Source organism: Thermobia domestica, chromosome 9 (assembly GCF_964235325.1).
Source record: "Thermobia domestica chromosome 9, izTheDome1.hap1.1, whole genome shotgun sequence".
NCBI classification, from domain to species: domain Eukaryota; kingdom Metazoa; phylum Arthropoda; class Insecta; order Zygentoma; family Lepismatidae; genus Thermobia; species Thermobia domestica.
In genome coordinates this window covers 148,945,581-148,967,868 of record NC_137462.1, presented here as the reverse complement: position 1 = coordinate 148,967,868, position 22,288 = coordinate 148,945,581, and the positions used below count along the sequence as shown (strand labels likewise).

The window sequence follows — 22,288 nt, the reverse complement described above, 5'->3', positions numbered from 1 at the left end:
GCGAGTTGGGATCAAACCAGGGACCCCATACACAAAAAATATACTTCTGTTCACTATCTGTTTATTAATTTATGATATTAAGTCAAAATCGAAAACACAATCTCATCTTCTGGAGCCGAAACCACACAATATCCATCAACAAAACGTTGAAATCCTTAATTTGTGTGCACAAACTCCTAATTTATAAGCTATTGAATTATTATGTATAAATATATATATACACACAGGGTGATTTCCTTAGGTATGTAAATCTTTCAGCAACTGATTCCTCTAAGAACAGACAATAGAGAAATATAGGATAACTTACCGTTCCAGAGAGGTACAAAGTGTTTGACAATAAGCTTACTGACAGGACGCTCATCATGCAGTATATTGACAATCAGATGCAATGTTACGCCCAGCATGGGATTATGTCTTTACTTCCTCACGAAAGACGGGTGTGATTTGTAAAGTTGCAGTAATTAAATATTACTTCTAGTAGGCATTGCCATCATTCCATCTGCTCTCTTAACTATGTCCATGGTACGCTGATAATTACTTCCAACATATCAATGTGCCTCTCAGGCTCTTAACAGTATGCCCACTTCAATTTCCATATCCTACAACGTGCACCTTCCTTTTTGGTCTAGTTTGCAAAGCTCAGGAAGGGCACAAAACAAAGATTCACAGACCATCAATGAGCCGTTGGTATGCTGGAAATGTACACGTTGATGCTAATGGTCTACTGGTCCACGCTTAGTTGCATGCATGAAGAGCATGCCCGCAACCGTTCGGTCTATTTAATGGATGGGTTCCGCAAGAATGTAATGCTCCCCGCCTGTGATTCCTCTATACGCCATTTTATGCACGTGCACATTGTGCACCATCATAACTTGTCCCCTAATTCTGACTCGCCTAAGCGATGTAACCCCATTCTCTGAGGGAGTGGGATACGCCCATTGCACGGTCAGACCGAATTCCTGAGTGCCTACCAGTTGGCCTACTGGTTGAGGCAGACTGCTAGCGAGTCAGTCCTACCATGCTCTGCAGGCATGGCGCCCGAGCGTTATAAGGCAAGCTCACCACCCGCCCGTGTTCACCGTTACTTAGATTCCTGGGATTGGCTCCCACAAGCCACCAAATCCCACGGTATGACCACAGCCCGGCAGAGTCCAACCCAATCAGGGGGCCCAGGCAATGGCCGAGAGGGCTTGTTCAATCCCGGCTCTGCCTACCTCTGTCGTTCAACTGGCAACCGCCTTGTCGTGTAGAGGTACCACGCACTCGTCGAGATACTCCCGTATCTCATCACGGACCCAACGGTACGTGTTAAGTCACCATTTGAGTTTGGTGCCGGCCCATATCCCACAGATTTTCCTCCCTTTAACAGGATCAGAACCGTTACCCAGATTCCTGGGATTGTCCTCTCCCCCACCTCTGTTTGACACCCCTGCAGGCAGGAATCCGACACTCTTTCTCGGTAGGGTCGTCCAAGCAATACGGAACTTCCTCTAATTACGGTAGAGGTACACCGTACATTACCAGAGCCAATGACTGATGTAGACCGTTTGCTCAAAGGCAGACATTGTCATTTAGGAGCCGTGTCTCCCAAGGGAGCCGTGTATCCTCAAACAATACGGGGCTACCTATATTTAACGTGTTTAGGTACCACGTACACGTTGTAGCAAAGCTACTTGTCCGAAACCCAATGGTATGTGTAAACCACCATTAGAAGGGACACCCACACACTTCCTCGGTAGGGCCGTTCAATCAATACGGAACTACCTCTGATTACGGTAGTTCCGTACATTACCAGACCCAATGGCTGATGTAGACTGTCTACCTTTAAAGACAATGGCCATTTGAGAGCGGCGGCTCCCCTGATAGGGTCGTGGCACCTACACCCAGCTCACACTACTGGGACGAAGGAGTGACCCACTTCCTCAGCGCTCCTGAGGTACGAGTATGTGTTAGGATACTAGGTATCCCATCCCGGACCGAAGAGAACGCATTACACTCTCTTTGAGGGCGGTACCTACATCATCCTCCCGGTAGGGCGCTGGATCCGCCCACGCCCTTGGTCACACCAGCTACCCACTCTTTTTTTTAGCGCGTTGGGGTACCACGCAGCCTTATCTCCCGGACCCAAGGGCACGGCCTAGTTGCCCATTTCGGGGGATACCCGAAGGCTCACCTCCGCTGGTAGGTACGGCAGCCTAGACTACCTATCCCACAGAGGACGTAATGGGGTCACACATACTCTCCCAAATTCAATGGCACGAGTTAGTTCCCCCTTTATGACGTTACCCGAGGGCTCACCTCCGCCGGTAGGTTGTTGACCCTGCAAAGCGCACGCTGCCATATCGCAGTTAAAGTACCGGCAGCGAGCTAGGCACCCAGTGTCACCCTATCTCCCCCGTGCAGCAACCGCTCCCGGAAAAGGATGGGAAAGTGGGCAAAAACACGGGGGTCCCTCACTCTTTCTCAGCACGGGTTTGGGACCGGCCACGGCGGGGTTAACTGGAAATGTACAGTAAGGGTTAAGAATTATACGGAGTGATGAATTGACTACTACGTAGTTGCAGCCTTTAATTATTGCGATGTTCCAAATGAAATTTGTCTTTCTGAAGGGCGGAGCGCTATGCTTCCATTTTTTGAGTAACGTTATGATAGACTGTGTAAAATGAACATCATCTGGACGATCATCGTCAAGTTTCCATCTCAATGTATGTCCTGTCATTTAGTGAGCATATTGTTGAGAGACCAGCATATCCTGTCATTTAGTGAGCGATCCTAGTATACTTATATACATCTTTTTGTTGCCTTTCCTTAAAGAAATCAGTTGGTAAATACTTCAACGAACTGTAATGATAGATGACATTAAAATTTATTACAATTTTTTTATTTCAGAAGAGAAAGACATGATTTTGAATGACGATCTTCCGATTTCAGGCAATGGAAAGGTATCTATAATTTTATCGTGTGAAAATTACATACAAAAAGATTTTGTTTTCAAAAATGAAAATAGAGATATTCCTCGTGATTATACGGGCGAGGTGGTCCTGGCTCCCTTTAAGTTTGCTAAGCTCCATATTTGTACTAAAATCCTTATTGATGTTTTGTTAAATATTTGAAGAACTTGAATGGATTTCCTAAATTTTACAGAAATCGGTTAGCGTACATACTTTCGGTGCGAAACGTTTGTATTCGATTTCCGGCGGGAGCTGATGTAATTCAAATTACATGTTATGCTGCAGTTCCCAGTCTCATAATGTATCGGTACTTAAAGGGATGTTAAACTCCAACACAGGCAACTATTTTTTAAAAAAGAAGTACACATATTGGAAATCAAAGAAGACGATTGTTCGATGGTTGGATTGTATTTCTAGTTCAGCATCGAGGCTATAATATATGAGAAATACATTCATATATTAACGTGGATTTTGAAAAACATGAGTTCCTGAAAGTATTCGAACTCAAGCCATACCAAAGATGCGTACGCTAAACATGTAGTCACAAAACTGTGAAAGAATGTCATGTCATATATGAAAGAAGAGATTGGAATGTAAGCAGATAGTCATTTTTTGTTAGTTTTAGATATCTTATTCTCAAGGATATTCTTATCATAATAGAGATAAGAGGAATTGATAGAGAATAATTGAAACGAAATAGATCGTAGAAGTTTACTTCTCAAAGGGGATCGCAGCAGTGGGTGCCACAGAAGTTGATCTTTCACTGCAGAAATCATCAAAGTGGGTGAACTGACACATGGTTTGTCACGAGATAGAATCTAAGGTTCTTATGACCAAATAATGTATGTAACGTACCATTCAGCGACCGAAAGAAAGGTAAAACTCAAAGACCAAACGTTCTAGCGAGTGGTAAGATCTTACGAGGACCAGGCGTCGAAGCGACAGAACCTCTTGAAAACCGAGCATTCTAGAAGATGGTGACGTTATTGGGAGGATCTAGGTCCGAGCAAAGAGAAGTTCTAACGGCTGAGCGTCCTACAACGTTCGTTACGGAACGATCAATGAAAGAAGATTTATGCCTTTTGCAGTGCAATGGGTGTACACTATTGTATAAAAGTTTTCTTTTCGTGTATTACAAAAGAAAACTTTAGTAGAAAGCCTACTGCAAATGAAACAAACATAATATTTTACTGATACTGTTTCACATCTTTCTCTAGTAAAGGTTCATAAGGTTGTCATGCAATTCTGATGCAAAGGTAGGGCGTCTGAATGAGGATGAAATAAAGTAGAGATCAGAAAAATTAGGTTGCTATTGAGTATAGAGAGCGGAGGGAGGGAAAAGAAAACGTTGAATGTCAGCTAAATGAAAAAAATTGATGAAACAGAATTTTTGGAAAGAGATAAATTAAGGAAACCAAAATTAACCTACCAACCATAGGAAGGACAGCAAGGACTATGAAAGATCATAAAGAGAGTTGTCATCTGTAACGCACTATTACTAACTCCGCAGATTTACCTAGTTGATATGTTAGAATACACAATAAGAAAGAAGTTCGGACACCGGGAAGTGCATGCGTAACACAAAAGACAAGAATAAAGACTGATCATACATGCGAGAAAGGTTCTTACTGCTTTTAATGGCAAGATTTTTACTAGAACTTAACTCTTTATCAAGTCTGGAGTGATCTTTATTAAAATGATCTACTCTGGAAATAACTCGTGCTCTGTAATGAAATTTTGACTTCATTAAAACAGTATGGGGCGGCTGTTTCAACAGCTCTGGCATCAACAACTCTGGTACAAATGTAATGTGCCTTGCGAGAGAATATTTTGATTTTCATTTGAAGTGTTTAATCTATGATTTGGATGCTTGAATAATGTGTGTAGATCAAATTGCTTCTTAATCTTCATCGCCCAGTTGCACATTGTGCGGTTGTGAATAATTGCACGCTGTTGTCTCACTGCAATGAAATGCTCACGTATTGCGTTATTAAGTCCTGCTAGTAAGGAATACCGGAATGTGAAAGAAGTTGTGAGTGTCTTTTCACATATGTGCAAGATTTTTTATTTTATTTATTTATTTGCGTTTTTTCCATAATAGTAATGATTTTCAATCACTCGCTAATCCAAGAAAACACATATGTGGAAATTCCATACCTCTGGGTTTCTTGGTACAGATCTTGTAAGCATCGACCAAGTAATTATTCGCGAATTTTTTGCAAGTTTTCTTTGGTGGTGATGAAGCGTATGATGAACTACTTTTTCCTGGCGCTCATCGATTGTTGGACTTCGTTCTAGCAGCAGCATTGTTCCTTCTGGTAAACCTGCATTATTGCCGAAATCACCTTCTAACTCCTTATAATCTGTGCTTTCGTTGTCTATTATTAGTGTGTTAAACTTATCCACAACAACGTTTTCCTCACACAGCTAGTTTTAATCTGTTGTGCAAACATTCTACTCGCATTGGAATTTCCTACAAGGTTCGAACACACCCACTAACAACTTCACAACTGCTGCCAGTCTCATTTTGTACATATATGATGCACGTTTACATACCAGCATCCAAAGTACCATTGCACTCTGCTTCCATTGTTAGTAGAGCTACCTGCCCGTTGCAGTGAATGAATAAATGCAGATACCAGTATTTGATCGCACTTGCTCCTACCGCCCCATCTACTAGCAGTGGGTTCGTGTTGTACCTTTAAACAGCACCTTTTCCGTACATTTTCTACGTTCGCACACCCCTCTGCTTCCGTTTGCTCATGTCCATAGCATGTCACATTGCACCACACCCCTCTTTAGTTTGTAGTACAGACGTCAACTGGTTTTGTTTACATTTTCGCTCTAAACTGTGGGTGTTCTTTCTTGTAGTCATATTTGCTATACACAATGAAACATTCACTACAAAATCTCTTGCTTCTGGTTCCATATTTTATTTCGTTTTAGGACAGCTTTCCATTGTATGTTGGCTGCTTTGAATTGTTATGGTTGGCAGTGTTAATTTTGATAGATTAGGTTAGGTTAGAATATAACTTTATATGGCTGGTAGGTTAATTTTGATTTCTTTGCTCTCATCCTTGGCAAGTATTTTGTTTAGCAGTCATTACTGTCTTTCTGCATTTCGTTGACACTCAAAGTTTACTCGTCTCAAACTCCGCTCTCTATGGTCCACAGCAATTTAAATTTTAGTGGTCTCTAGTTCCTTTCATGGCTAATAGACGCCGTGTGTTTGTATCTAAATTGCGCGATAACCGTTTGCCTTTTTACATATATTCAGTCAATATGAGCCAATATTGCTCTATATCAGTTATGTATTAGATTTGAAATCAGATATTAATTAGAAAAGTCTAACGTGAAATGTAAGGAATTTAACTACTCTCTTTTAGGGTAATTTAAATGGAAAGCAAATATCAAATGAAAATACCTGTAGAATATAGTACAAGGTGTTCGAAAAATTGTAACATTTCTTTACTTTTTCAATATGTAGTGAGAGTTGTCCACGACAATGATTGCTATTAAATACTCTAAGCATTGATTGAAATACACCCCGTTCCTAAGACCAGATTTTTCAAGATTGTACTCACACAACAACGGAAGGCATTTTGTGCTGTGGAATATACAAAGGCAACATCTTTTATCACAGTTCAGCCGAACTTTCGGCGATAGTATGGGGTTATTCCACCTGACATGAGCTACATTCAGCGTTAGAATAGACAACTCTCTGAGATAGATTGCCTATGCAAAAGCAAAAATAACGGCCATCCTTCACATTCAGAGGAGACTGTGGATAGAGTTCGGCAATCCTTCCAATGCAGCCTTACGAAGGTAGTTCGGAAAGCAGGCCGTGAGTTAGCATTTTCCCCGCTCAGGAGACGGAAATGTAGTTTGTAAACGTTTGAAATTCAAGGCGTAGAAGCTGTAACTTGTGCAGGCAATTACTGAAAATGACAAAAACTTCCCACTGTCTTCGGTATAAAGATGTTAGAATTCCTGAAAAGGATGATTTTAGGAACAAGGTAGTCATTAGTAATAAGGCGAACTTGTATATCAGCGGCAAAGTCAACAAGCATAGTGTTCGAGTCTGGAGTTCAGAATATTCTCAGCGAATCATCGAGCATGTCAGAGATTCCCCAAAGTTGAACATCTTTGCTGCCATGTGCAGAACAAAGTTTCATAGGCCATTCTTCTTTGTAGAAGGAACTATTATGGGTCACACGAATCTTGACATGCTCCAGGTTTCATTCCACAAGATTTCATTTTCCGTCAGGATTGAGTCCACCTCATTTCCATAATGAAGTGGAATGTTATTTGGATAAACAGCTCTCACAGCATTACATAGGTAGCACTGCACCTGATGATGATGGGTTGTTGAGATGGAACCCGAGATCTTTTAGTGGGGCTTTGTCAAAGACCTGGTTTCAGTTCAACTGTCGTATCGAGATCTAACGGAGCTGCGAGAACTGATCACAGATGCCTTTGCTGCCATTACAATAAACACGTTGATTCGACCATGACAGGAAATGGATATCTTTGAGAAAGGCGCCCATATTAAGTCCTTTTAAGTAGATAAAGAAGACTTTAACACATTATCTTGCTCTTGGTATACAAAAGTTTATAATATCACATCAGGAGTACGAGAATATTTTTGAAAAGGGTACATTCTTTTCCGGACACCTTATTAAAACATGTAACTTGTTTTTTTACATATAAATGGAACTTAAAGGTTTACTTAAATAATTATGGTCTAATTGTCTGTGTTATAAAACAATTTAAATTTTATATAAGTAGGACAAATACGAAATGGTAACCTATATATAATAAATGTTGATCGAAGCATACCTAAACTAGACTAACGTACAGTCCTGACTTTTATGAATCTTAACCAGTGTAACAATTTTAATATTACTCGAGTTCAGATATATCGTTATAACTCAAACAACTCTCTGAAACAAATATATGGAGGAGAGATTGCTAGTAAGATTATCAGGAATGCAACATGACAGAGTTATTATAATCAGTACATCCCATAATGCTATCTGATCCGAGTATAACTATGGCTTATAAAATACATTTTATATACAGGGTGGCCCAAAAGTAGGTATACACCCCTGCATTGATCAATTATAACATTCTAGTTTATAAGTTTATTTGCTTCGGCTGTTTCGAGCTTAATATATAAGTAAAAAGACATTAAGAACACATAAAATAGAATCTAAGTCTTCCTGATGGATAACAATAAGACACGATATAAAAAGCAATTAGTTGATCAGTACGGGACTCTATACCTACTTTTAGGCCACCCTGTATACATATGTAATATGAATAAACTATATGTACTTTCCGTTCTATTTTAGTGTTATGTTGCTTGCATTTTCGATGAACTTACCTGGGTAAGTAGCTATACTAACACGTAAAATAAGTTATGCATGTATGTGTGTTAATAATAATATCAACTTTACTTTTAGTGCCGTTAATTTTTCATGGGCAAAAATATAGAATCTTGTGAAAACTATTATACGCCATTTACAATACACCAGAAACTAGTATAATATCTAATAATTATAAAAGAATGCCAATTAAGCAGGTTAAAGAACTAATCTCAAAGCTAAAATACTCAAATTTCAAAGTTAAAGCTTATTCTCAAAAGGAAAATTGAAATAAAAACAATTTCTTAATATGCCATTTTCAGAAGAGATTAAAGCTTCCGTTAACTGCCATTTAAAAGAACTAATAAACTTTTCTCAAAATTACACATTCAGCAGCCAAAGAACTGACATAACTTTATTGTCATGTTTCTATCATAAGAAATTAGTTGAAACATGCTGAAGATACATAATGACAATAAAATCGGTATTGCCAGTTACATCCTTTATCTTAATGTTTAATTTGTCTGACGAACGTTCTGTTAATGTTTTCGATGTATGATTATTTTAAATAATAATAATAGTAATAATAATAATAATAATAATAATAATAATAATAATAATAATAATAATAATAATAATAATAATACTTATTATTACTATTATTATTTCGGCGGTAGTAGTAGTAGTAGTACACGGAGGATTAAGCATTAAGAAAAAGATACATTGCCAAGTGAATGACTCTTGAAGATGTTTACCTAAGTTTTGATACGACCATTTCTCTTATTTTGGAGAGAAACTGAAAAAATCTCAAAAACTACATAAAGATACGAAAATAAGTATATTAGAAAGGGTTATGTTTCCGGTATATGTTTGTTCATTACTTTGTTAGCTGTCATTCTTATTTATTCCTACAAACATTAAAAAAACGAACAGTTTACGCTTGAGTACAATAATCCTGTCGATAGTGTATTGGCACAAAGTGACTTTTATAAAGGTAAACCAACAAAAATGTTTTAATGTATTGAAAGTATATTTTTCACATTCACATTTAATAATGTTTACGTATATAGATAAAAATAAGCCTAAGTTTAATCATAAATAACAATGTTGAACACTTAGTATGAAAGAAACCTATGCACTCTTTATGCTCCCATCAAAAAGAAATCCTATACATTTTCTGCTATCCTTACTTATTTAATAAAGTTGATTTCAAAAGCTTCCGTTGTGTGATAACACATCTTCGGAATTTCGTATATGGTTATCATCATCCTAGGTATTCTTCAATTATCGGTAGGTTACTTGCCACAACTGAGAAAATTCCATGCATCACAGTCTTCAGCTAATCAATTTGTCTTTAAGTCTATTTTTTCTGTTTTGATGTAGTGTAATCAACTGTAGTCTCCTTTGCCTTTTCCTTTCTTTTCTGCCATCATACCCTCTAGCACTATCTCATGATGCAGTTCCTGTTTAACCAATGTCGTAACAATTTCTCTTTATTTTTTTCAATTATATCTAAAATTATTATTTATTCCTCTCACCATTTCTAACACATTTTCATTCACTTACCGCTCTAATTTTTTCCTGTTCTTCTATACACTCAAACACACATTTGAAGATGTTTTAGATTTTTGAGTTACTTTGCGTAATGCCCTTGTATCTGCTCCATACTCCTAAAAAAGCATTTTATGAATCTTTTTTTCTCAACACATTATGCATGAATTCTCTAAATAAACTATTTTTTCCTTCTAAATGCTTCTTTCGCCATTTTTGTTGATGTCTTTACTTCACATTCACACTTTTAATCACTAACTAATAATAACACAAGTGTCGAAAACTACTCACTTCTAATTTTCACCTCCTATTTTCAATGTACTTAGAGAGTTTGTTACTGAATTCTCTTTCTCTTTCTCTCTTTCTGCGTGTGTCTGTTATTTGCGATTTTTTCAGTTTTGAGCCCTCCATTCGATAGTACATCAAAAAACTATCTGACAAAGTGATAAAAAAAATTTTCGCGTCATCTTACCATTCCTGAGATATTGGCCAAAAAGGTGGTCGATTTCGGGAGATTTAAGGAGCCATATTCGGGAACCATAAGTCATAATGAGATCACATTGCTGTTGATCAATACCTAAGAGGATGATGCACATTTTGGTATCAAATAGTAACCGGTGGCCACTGGCTAACTGGCCATCATTCCTCAGATAATAGCCGAAAAAGTTCTAATTTCGGGAGATTTAAGTAGTTAGAAACCGTAAGGCATATAGAGATGATATGTTACGAATTTTTGCGAGAAAGAGAAGAAGTGCGGATACAAAGATTTTCTTTTACATGTAGGATCAATCACACAAGTTTCTTATGAGCACTTGATCTTTCCATCCCAATCCAACTTTCTTTCAGAACTACTATCGATAATTGATAGTCCAGCTTCCAAAATATTTTTTCTTGGTCAGTAAATGCAACACAAATCTCTTTTTTCTATAAACCTTTCACTAATTACTCTTAATAACCCAATTGCATCTCTTGTACCCTAATCTTTCCTAGATCGAACTGTCCCTCTCCAACTTCTATATTTGTCCTACCATATGACTTTATGTTTAGTATTTGAGGCGTAGTTTTTGTGGAATCAGAATACGTTGTACTAAATTCCATGGATTACAGATTATCACTTTATGTAGGGGTGCTTGTTTTTGTTTATTTTTTTTGTAAATATACTTTTAAACATTACTCTCCTACGCGTATTTAAAATACTTCTAACGAAGTTCAAACGAAAAACCCAATATCCATCTGTAACCAAGTTTCTAAAGTGTATAGGCTAGTGTTCGATTTGTACTGGAAGCTAATGCATTTCGATTCAGAGTTAAGATATATATATCACATCGAGAAAAAGTAACGCCAAACAATTTGATATCAAAGGTAGTTATTAATGTTACGTTGGTATAAGTAAAAATGTTCACAACTTTTTTCTCAAAGGTGATAAAAATGAAAACCATAGAATATGATTTGTGAGTAGTCTCTGGCTCAAGGTACACACCTTGTCATCGCTCAACCAACGATTGGGTTCCTATCGAATAAATTTGAAAGGCGATAATGTTAACCGAGAACAGTTTTTTTTTGTCTGCTAGCAATTGCTAGCAACTACCCGAAGAGGGTTACGCCCTCTGTAGGGGAAGAGAGGTAGATCTACTATTGCAATATATTGGAAAACAATAGATGGGCTATGGGTAGTTAAAGAAGCATTTTTATTAACAAGCAATTCAGGTCATTATGGTTTTAATAACCATAATCATTAGGTTGGTTTAAGGTTTAGATGTGAAAGAGCATCTGAATGGATGAAAGCAGATGGAAAGCAGGTGGATGAGAGCAGATGAGAATGAGGTGCAGTTAACATTACAACACACAGGTTTTGTTAGTATGACAAATGCGTGTTATCTTCTCGCCTAGGGGCGACGCTAGGCATTAATGAAGACAAGGGTGCCCTGTTAGAACGGTAGGTATTACTGTGCATATGATGGCCAGATATGTGGGAGATGAGCATCTGAAGAATATGGTTCGTAGTAACGACTGTCTGGGTGGTCAGGTGGAATAGTGTAGCGGTAGAGAGTAAGCAGTAATGAAAGCGGAGGAATGAAAGCAGCAGAGGGGGACAGATTACGGGCGTGTTCTTCAAATGTTTGCTGTAAAAGTGGATGGTTGGACTGCAGACGCCGGGTAATATATTTTGTGCGAAGTGTTTCCAGATGATAGAGGATGTGTGGAAATGTGAGGCGATCATAGAGGTCCCGAGTTGGACTGGGCAACTTAATTCGAAAAGCAATGCGCAAGGCATGTCGTTCAAGAATTCGTAGTTTCTCATAGTATGATGTTGGTGCAGATAACCTGGCGGTAAAACCGTAAACAAGTATAGGTCGCAGAAAAACTTTATAGGTGTTCAGGATAGTATTCGCAGAGAGACCCCAGGTTGTTCCAGTAAGACTTTTCAGCAAATTGAGACGACCATATGCCTTTTTTGCGATAGCTTGCAAATGGGCCGACCATGTAAGGCGGTGATCGAAAGTAAGACCAAGATATTTGACAGTACGAGAAGGTCTGAGAGGTACATTTTGAACAGTAAGATTCAAGAGACTAGGATTACGGTGTATACGAGAGCGGTATTTCGGTGATAGGAATACAATAGCTTGCGTTTTCGTCGGATTTATTTTCAAGCGCCAGTGAGAGCACCAATCGACAAAGGTATTGATAGCAGCTTGTAAAGCCAAATTAAGTTGGTGGATAGTTTTACCAGTGGCGAGCAGTGCAGTATCGTCTGCATACTGGAAGAATTTTACTGTAGCTGGAACAGCAGGAAAGTCGGCAACATATAGAATGTACAGTAAGGGTGACAAAGCCGATCCTTGTGGAACCCCAGAATGAAGAAAAATTGGAAAGGAGTAACTGAAATTAATATAGACGTAGGCCAGGCGACAAGTGAGAAAATTAAAAATGAAGCGAAGATAGGCAATAGGCAATCTGAGCTGCTTCAGTTTATAAATAAGAGCTGGATGCCAGACCTTATCGAATGCCTTTTCCAAGTCAAACAGGACTAAGCAAGATGGATGTCCTGTGTTAAAATGGTTGTATATGGAATTAGTAAGGCGAAGTAGTTGGTCGTTGATGCTGAAAGAGGGTCTAAAACCAGCTTGTTCAAGAGGAAGGCTGTTGTGTAGTGCCAGATAGCAGTGAAGACGTTTGAGAATGATACGCTCCAGAATTTTGCAAAATGTTGATGTTAATTGAATGGGTCGATAAGAGCTGACAGTGTGAGCAGGTTTGCCTGGTTTGAGAAACATGAGAGTTTTGGATGTTTTCCAGTCGACAGGGACATAGCCAGTACGAAGAATAAATGTGTATATAAGAGAAAGCAAATATAAAACAATATAGGGGCTTTCTCGAACGTGCCTGTATGTAATAGAGTCTATACCAGGAGCTGTGTTACGTCTATGAGCAACAACAGAAGTAATGTCAGATATCAAGACTGGCTCAGTAAGAGGATTGTTCTCGGGAAGAGTATGTTGAATATTTGGTTGTAAATGTGGAGAGTCCAGATTGAGCCTGTCGACGGGATGAGGACGATGAGGTAAATCAGGTGTCAGTGGTGTAAATATTTCCTGAAGGTACTGTGCAAACGCATTAGCCTTGTCGGTATCGGTATGAAGAGGCGTATTATTGTCAATAAGAGGGTAAGTTGTTCGAGTATTTTGCCCAGTGAGTTGCCGAAAACGCTTCCAATATTGCGTTGGATGAGAAAGAGAGCCTAGATGGTTGCAAGTTTTGATCCAGCTCCGTAGTTTATAAGCTCTGAGATAGTTGTGAACGGTGCGTTGAAGTTGTCGGTGGTGATGCAAGGAGTCTAGGTTGCCAGTAGCAACGAAATCCCTATAAAATTGACGAGAACGTTTTATCAACGGCAGGTATTGTGGAGGCAAAGATGGTCGAAAGGCAGAAGTAGTAGATGTAGGAATGTACTTGGCAGTTGCATTTCGCATGACAGTAGTCAGAGATTCGAGACAATGATAGAGGTCTGATTCGGTACTTGGTGGCGACAGCTCAGAAAGATTTTCTGTGAGATGCGATCTGTATGCAGTCCAATTTGCCTTATCATAACGATAGGTAGTTCGTGGAGGTATATCCTGAGAACTAGCAGAACGAGTTGTAATAAGGAGTTTTATAGGAGCATGATCGCTGCCAATGAGATCAAGTACCTCAACAGAGCTACGATGAGATATGTTGCTCGACACAATAACTATATCCGGGGTAGTCTGGCTAGAAGGCCTGGTAGGTTTCGGCAGTGGTAGTGTCACACCGGTAGTATGGCTAGTGATATAATTGAGAAACTGGTCTCGCTGAGTCGCCGGACGGCTATGTAAATTCACGTCTGCCATGATTATATAGGTGCGAAAATTATTAGAGATGTATTGGAAAAAACTGAATGGAATATCATGACCCGGACGGATATACAAAGTTGCAACTGTTACATAGAGATCTTTATAGTATAAAGATGTGATAAGATGTTCAGGAATATTTTGTAAGACGGGTGAATGACTGCGAAATGGGATGGAAGGAGAAAACCCAATCGCTACTCCCCCGTTGGCTCGCCTGGCTGCTATGGTGCTATCCTGCCGTAACATTTGAAATCGAGGTATGCGACATGTCATGTTGTGTGAGAGATGAGTCTCATTAAGCAGAAAGGCATGGATCTTTTCTTCAAGCAAAAGCGCTTCAAAGAGCGGCTTGTGCTGTGCCAGAGAACGTATGTTCAAAAACAAGAAGGAGAGCGCCATAATGTAATGAAGAGAGACATGGTGGCTTTTAAACCTCTGTTTCCAGTACATTTGAATGATAGTAAACATTATTGCCAGAATATGTGGGAGAGATGTTAACGTTGAAAATTGCCTTGGCTGCGTACTGAATTTGTTGAGCGATGTGGTTACGTAAGAATGGGTGAATGTTTTGTAAAGACAGAGTAAGAAATGTTAAAATCTGATGGACAGTTACAGGCTGTTGAAGAGCGGGATTTGTAGGTGGTTGGATTTGTTCAGGTATGCGCAGTGGCACTACTGTTTCTGGTTTTGATGGCTCAGGAGCTGGTTTGGATCGGCATTTATAACTATATGTTGGGTGTGAATTTTCTTGACATGTGGAGCACGTCGGAGGTGATTTCAAGTTAGTACAACTACATGTAGGATGTGGACCGGAACAGTAACCACACTTAAATGGGTTTCTGCACTGAGATGTAGAGTGTTGTCCATAGACCTGACAGCGCTCACAGCGAAGAGGTAATGGAGAAGAAGTCTTGGATGGTTCCACACGATGGCGCTGTTTGTAGATATATGCACCACGAGTTAGCAGGTCATCAATAGTCTGCTGTGAATTTGTAAGTACGCGCACCATGTATGTCGGACCATGGTCGCCTTTGATCCGGATGCATTTGATGAGAAGGTAGCCCTCTAACTTAAGTTCTTCGAGGATTTCATCGTCGGTATAACTCGGATCTACCCCACGAATAACTACAGAAAGAGTAGGTGTTTTCTTCGGCGGAGGTGGCTGTTTGATACGTTGGTCACTGAGCTTGGTCATTGTAGATTGTTTTCCGAAAATCTCGAAACTGAACTTGTTCCGAATCGTACGGAGAAACTCTGGATCAGGTGTCTTGATAATCATTCCGTTCCTGGTCTTTATCATTTGAGTGATATTGACACGAGGCAGGTATTTAGTAATCTGAACGAACAGAAGTTTTGTATTTGTGAATTTCGGGTCAAAGTTCTGAAGTAAATAAGAATATATAGTAGGTCGACCCGGGGGAGGTAGATTAGGAAACTGGTTATCGTCTCGAATATCAATATTCATGGAAGATTCAGAACTGGCGTCACTGATTTTATGTTGACGTTTAGCAGGCGGCAGTTTTGTTGAAGCTACTGGTGAACGGGAGCGAGCTGAAGAGCCCTGGCTGGTAGAGATCCGTTCCAATGAATGACATCTCCGGCGCACCGATTTCCCGGAAGAACAAGAGGGTTGCGGTACAACTGGTGGTAAACCGGAGTGTTGGCCACTCACAGGTTGAGATGCCATAAGGCACGTCTCGGTTGATGATAATCTTCGTACTGTAGTATAGTGTAGTGGAAATAATGATGATGATGAAGAAGAAGAAATGATGTATGAATGATGAAGCTACGCTTCCAAAAATATTGTACACTGGTGTGTACGGTAATGCAGTATCCACTTGGGTGAAACCCTTAGTCTCTCTCACTCTCTCGCCCGTAACTAAGACTTGCCGTGCTTGCGTCCACAAGCACGTAATAATCCTAGCCTAGACTTGACAATGCAAGCAGTGCCTCCAGTGAGAAAGCTGGAAACCAGCGAAGTATCCCGAGAACAGCTTACATACGTACCTATATTCTGCACTTGGCGTAATCTGTGAGTGAGTTTTAAATTACTGAGAACATAATCTCCATACTTATATTCGAGTCATGTATTTATTAACCCTACTATATAAGTCTAGTTATCTACCCTATAAAACGTCTTCGAAACTTCGACTGTGTCAGGAAATTCAATAGAAAATAGTAAAGTACAAAATTTCTAACTTTTAGATAGCATATACGTAATCATCCTATACTTGAAACTGGAACGCCGTTTTAATAAAATGATAATTGTGCTCGAAAAGTTTCTTATTTTTGATTTATAAATGTTTCATACATAGATCTATGTCAGAGACAGAAATTTGTCATGAACATTAAATCTGTTGGTTTGCTTGTGAAGAAGCAGAGGGATGTACATTTAATCGAAAGCTTTTGAGAAACCTAAATATATTACATCCAGTTGAGAACTTTCTGAAACATAGTTTATAGCATGAATAAAAAATTGTAATAGGTTGCTAAGACGTGATTTCTGTTGCTATACAATGTTGAAGTAATGGGCTAGGTAGATAAGGCTTGATTTCTATTACTGTACAATGTTCAAGTAAGAGACAGTGAATTTCTAATATCTATCCCTTACGATTCCCTCGCAAAAAATTGACAACGGAGAAAGAAGAGAAAAGGGTTTATAGAATATACATTAGTTTTAATGCGAAATGCATGTATTCTAATAGTGTTAAACCGTTTCCAAAGTTGGGGAAAAACATTCTCTAAAACATCTATTACAAGACAAGTTATAAGCAATTGATGCGCCTGTATTGATATGGTATAAATAATGTCAGGTCCAAGAGCACGATGGTCAAATAGAGCTGACAAAAATGACTTGACTTTAGTGGACGTAGTGGAAATCGAGGATAGGGAATGTGACTATGCAGCTTCAAAAGCGGGAGGGGGTTAGGTACCATCTGCCTGGAGAATAAAAACAATCATTGAGTGACTCACCTCTTTGTTCTCCAGTAACAGTGCTATCACCATAGTTGACTTTCTTGGGTACACTTGTTTTATTTCTCCTTGGATTGATGAGAGGCCAAAAGTTGTTAAGTTTCGAACGAAACAAGGTTGCAATGTTGCAGGCGTATGTAATGTACCATTACAATCGGGGTAATGAAATTATTATTTGGAGGGGCCCAATATATCTTGAACGTAGTGCATACTGTAGATTTTTCAATATATATTCTTCGGTCCATGTAGTATATTCATTTGTTCCTTATTCAAACCAAAATTAATGTGAAAGCTTTTAATAACCCAGTAGGAATTATATTCTTTGAAATAATAATATGTATTTGTGTATGTTTGTGTGTATATATGTGTGTGTATATACTATTACATTGCTGTTATTCAATTTCATGTGTAGATTGATACATTTATATGTATACTTATCACATGTTTATACAATTATGTGTTTAATTTCCTAGTAGATGTAATAAATGTTCACCAAATTGTAGTTAGATGGTTTCTTTTAAAACTATTTTCACCCGTGAAGATGCGCTGTCCTGTATGTATATGAGTGTGTGTGAATGAATGGTAAATTTAGTTTCAAGTGGTATCATTTAATATTAATTTACTATGATAGTGTTTATAATAAGTGTGTAAATCATGCTATATATATTAGTTAATGACGGAGGTCATGTAAGATAACCAATTCTAAAGTAGTTTAAATCGGCTCTGGGGGAAAAGTCAAAATAACAGGATGAGCCTGAATAATGACAGTCTTTTCAGAAATCTCAAAATTTCTATTGGTGAAGAATATATACATTACTTTAATTTATTTTTTTCTTGGCTGATTCAAATGTGTGTTAGATCTCCATTATAAAAAATTCAGATACTGGATACAGGTAAATTAACATTTCAAAATAACAGACAAACAATTAAATTAAAACTTCTTTCACCTGGGCTGGGTTAGAGGAACTCCCACTTGTTCAGTTGCCTGGATTCAGGTCAGGATCGTATGAGAGAACATGTGTCTATTACGGATCACCTCAAAATTGATCCTCAAGTAATAACCTTCGAATATGTATCACAGTTTAATAACTATTCAAGTTCCTTTACCATATTCCTATAATTATCCAGTAATCCTTTATCTCTAGATCCTCCTTCCTTTCTCGTTTTCCTCTTCCTTTCCCCTTTTCCTCTTCCTCTTTTCCTTCATTTCTCCTACCTTCTTCTGTTCTTCCTCACTCTTTCTTTCCTCTTTCTAATAAAACTGAAGAGGGGTCGTGACTGGGAGTTGTTGCTATAGACACGATCATTAAATTCTTTTGATGTTTCTCTTCGGAAGTCCGATATGAATTAGTTAATTCTAAAGCATACATATGAAGCAAGAATTTCAAAATTCATTTATTTTCATTTCACAGTTGGAAAATATAGCAAGTATTTCCCTTTCCCAATCACGATGACCTATTTCTCGTAGTTATTTTATTTTTTTCTAAGTAGGAACTTACCATAATGTAATTGTCAGGAAGGAAAAAACAAACTGACGTAGGTGATACTAGTCAATGGTAAATTGTTGATGTGTGAAGGTTAGTTTCAGATGCTCATAGAACTATTTCTGTAGAATAACAGCTTCCAATAACATTACACTTAATACAACAACTCTTTCTTTAATGCTTATAAAGATGTACTTCGTACACAAGCTGTTAGAAAGAAATCAATATTATGTAAGCAATAAAAACTAGCATGATATGAATGTCCTTTCTACAATTCATTTGCAATAAGTGGTTCTCAAAGTTGTCAAAACAGTAAATAAGTATTGAGTTGGTGCGATTGCAATATCCAATTTTATGTCTGATGAAAAACCACCCTCAAGCAATGAATAAATTGACGTCATGCGGACCATGTCAAAAATTCCGTACATGTTCAGAAAAGACACTGGAATGCCCATATGAGAAGGGATGTTCTATATTGTTGATGCTGATTACAACATTGAGAAAATGAGCATGAAGATAAAGATTAGGGATGGTGCAAGAAGCCTTTAGAAGGAAGAAACGTCTATTTTGTGGAACCTTGAACAAAGAATTGAGAAAATCACTCATAAAATGCTTCATGTGGAGTATTGTACTGTATGGAACAGAAACATAGTCATTACGCAAAAGTTTTAAAAAACAACTGGAAGCTTTTGAAATGTGCAATGTTAGAAGGATGGAGGAAATCAGCTGGATAAAGCGGAAAACGAATGAAAGGATATTAAACATTTTGGGGAAAAAAAGAACAATTTTAGATATTGCTGGAAAGTTGAGTCTTTGGCTAAGAACGAACTGTATCATGAGGGATGTGCTAGAAGGTAAGGTAGCAGGAAAGAGATGGAAGGGGAGAAGGAGCCTACAATTGATGGACGGTATCAAAACAAGAAAATCGTGCGTGAAGACGAAGAGATAGCTAAAGATCGTGGAGCATGGACATTTCTCAGTTGCGGCAAGTGAGTTGTTAATTATGACAGAATACCTATGATGATTATGATATATATCACAAATCGAAGCACGCTCTACAACAAAGAAAAAAACTATATTTGTATGTTCTCTAACCGATCTAATAATCCAATACAAGTGGAAACAAAACAAATTTTGATGTAAATATTATCGTACCAAGAAATTTCTACTAGCCATCGTGCATTAATATGTGGAGTATATTAAAGATTAGTATTTTAATGTCGTTTTTTCTCTATTCAATATATATATTTCATTTTATTACGAAAAGGTTAACCATTCTGTTTGAAATTGTGTTTTGCAGATTATAAAGAAAAAGATCGCTAGCGATGAGATAAAACAGAGTCTTCGACCTTTAGTTAGCGGAAAAATGGATAATGACTATTGTTACTCTATTGATATATGCGCTGCTGAAAGTAAGTATTTATTCCTTAAATACAACTGCTAAAAAGTTGCTGGCAGCTACGTTGCACATTGTAAAGTTTCCGTTCCTTAAATTGAATTATAACATGCCATAAGAATCATGAATTATTGTCTGTGATAAATTTTATTTATGAGATGTGAACAGAATTGCAATAGCCGTTTAAAAATATTCAAAGTACACCCCCCCTTGCAGGTTTGTTTATTTGAAAGTGATAAATGAAATTTTATATAGCTGGTAATAAAATATTGATTGATGCAGTACGAGCAAAATCCTATTAATAGTCCTTAAAAGAAAGAACAAAAATTTTCACTCCTAGGGCAAATTTTCAATAAGCTTGTTTATTTCTTTTTCCAGTTGTGGTGAGATTGCTTAACGGCAAGAATTAGTTACAATCTATGAGAACGATTAATTGACAGACATTCTGTTAGATCGAGTGGCATGTATGCATTAAAGAAGAAAGTGTATGTGTGTGTGCATGTGAACTTGTTTTATTAGTCGAATGTTAAATATATTTAATTATTGAATGTTCGACAAGTCGTCTCAGGATGTGACTTTAAAGACATTTTGTCCACAAATCATATTTAAAGTTTAAAGCATAATAAAATGCATGTAGCTTTACTGACTTTTACAAGGTCTTAATATAACCCGTCGATTTTAAAAATTAATTAGAAGTTTCCTGTAATCTTCAATTGTGCTTGAAAAAGGGAAAACTAAAGGCAAAACACACTAGAATGAAGCAACACAGGGACAAAATTAGGCTTTATTCTTTACTTTCCTCTCTTTCCTTTCCTCTCTATTCCGTAATTTTGTTTTAGTTTTTCAATCAGAAAATTCAACAGTATACATAAAGCTAAACTCAATAATTATAATTATCTTCTCGCCAACGCACACTCATATCAAGGAAATGCTCTGCTATATCAATCAATTCAATATCCAATTCAAGCTCCAGCAACAACTAGAAATAGAAGGATCAATTTTGGAGTCCATTCGCTCTGCAAATCGAAGTAGTTGAACAAAGTTGATCGCAACACGTGAAAATCCATCAGTACCTTATCATCGATTAGGATCGGCGTATAGAATTTTCCCTCGATTAAAGTTTCAACATACATGACAAACATGAAGTTCGAACCTGAGAATTTTTTTTTAATCGTTTCACTTTGATGGTACATATTAGGGGATTTGGGGGGGAGAAATATAAAAATGATCGAAAATGACCGATATTAGTATCGATACATAGTTTCCGGAGTCGCTGAGATGAACAGTGACATCCCGGATGCCATTTAAATCCAAATTCAGACCCGTAACTTGGGGAGAGGAATGATCGAAAATGTTTGATATCGGAAATCGCTTCAGTAATAGTAAAAAGTGACTGACTGAACTAACATATTGCTATTTCTTTTATTTTAACCCAGTGAAGCGGGTAATTCACTCTTATATATATATATATATATATATATATATATATATATATATATATATATAAATATACAAATATATATATAAATGCTTCCTTTCAATGTTATAGGCTGCCGAAAACACGAGAAAATGAACTTTAAAGGTCCATAGCTCCAATAGTATGGGACCTACCCTAGTCGGGTCACGACTTCATTTAGGAACTGGTATGTGCACTAACCAAAAATGCATGTTTCAGAATCCTGCGGTATTTACGCAACAACTTTTATAGAGGGAGTTTGGCTAAAGGCATGTAATTTGAAGTACTCACTAACTATCTCTGTAAAACCTGTTGCAGAAGTATCGCAGGATTCTGAAACATGGATATTTGGATAGAACATACACTAACTCTTAAGTGAAATCTTACCGTTTCTGCACTACAGCGATCAATATTGAAACCCTAAGTAGTTATACATTTCTATCACTTGGTTTTGTTAAAGAAATAAAAGAGTGGAAATGGAATCTTCTTTTGTTACGTTGTATCGATTGCACAGAACCGCACACTCATACTTATTTAGTACCAATTTTATTGTTTAGCAATCAACATTGAAACACGGAATAGTAGATTTCTATCACTTTCGATTTGAATAGAGGGTTAACCCGTTAGAGACTGAATTTTTTCCGTTTCAGAAAATATAATTTTTGTCATTTTTGTGTCATCTAGGAATGAAATGAACCTGAACTACCCAAATTTGTGATGTCAATCATTTATTATGGGCGCTAC

General features: G+C 37.7%; 1 protein-coding gene across 1 annotated transcript in view; it reads left to right on the top strand.

The window, feature by feature from the left end:
- The window catches only part of LOC145694175 (uncharacterized), a 47,501-nt gene that overhangs the window by 12,964 nt on the left and 12,249 nt on the right, over nt 1–22,288 (top strand). Inside the window, exons 4-6 of the mRNA XM_081770292.1 lie at nt 2,890–2,942; nt 8,306–8,341; nt 19,993–20,104. Coding sequence (XP_081626418.1) covers nt 2,890–2,942; nt 8,306–8,341; nt 19,993–20,104 — 201 coding nt within the window. The remainder of the gene's footprint in view (nt 1–2,889; nt 2,943–8,305; nt 8,342–19,992; nt 20,105–22,288) is intronic.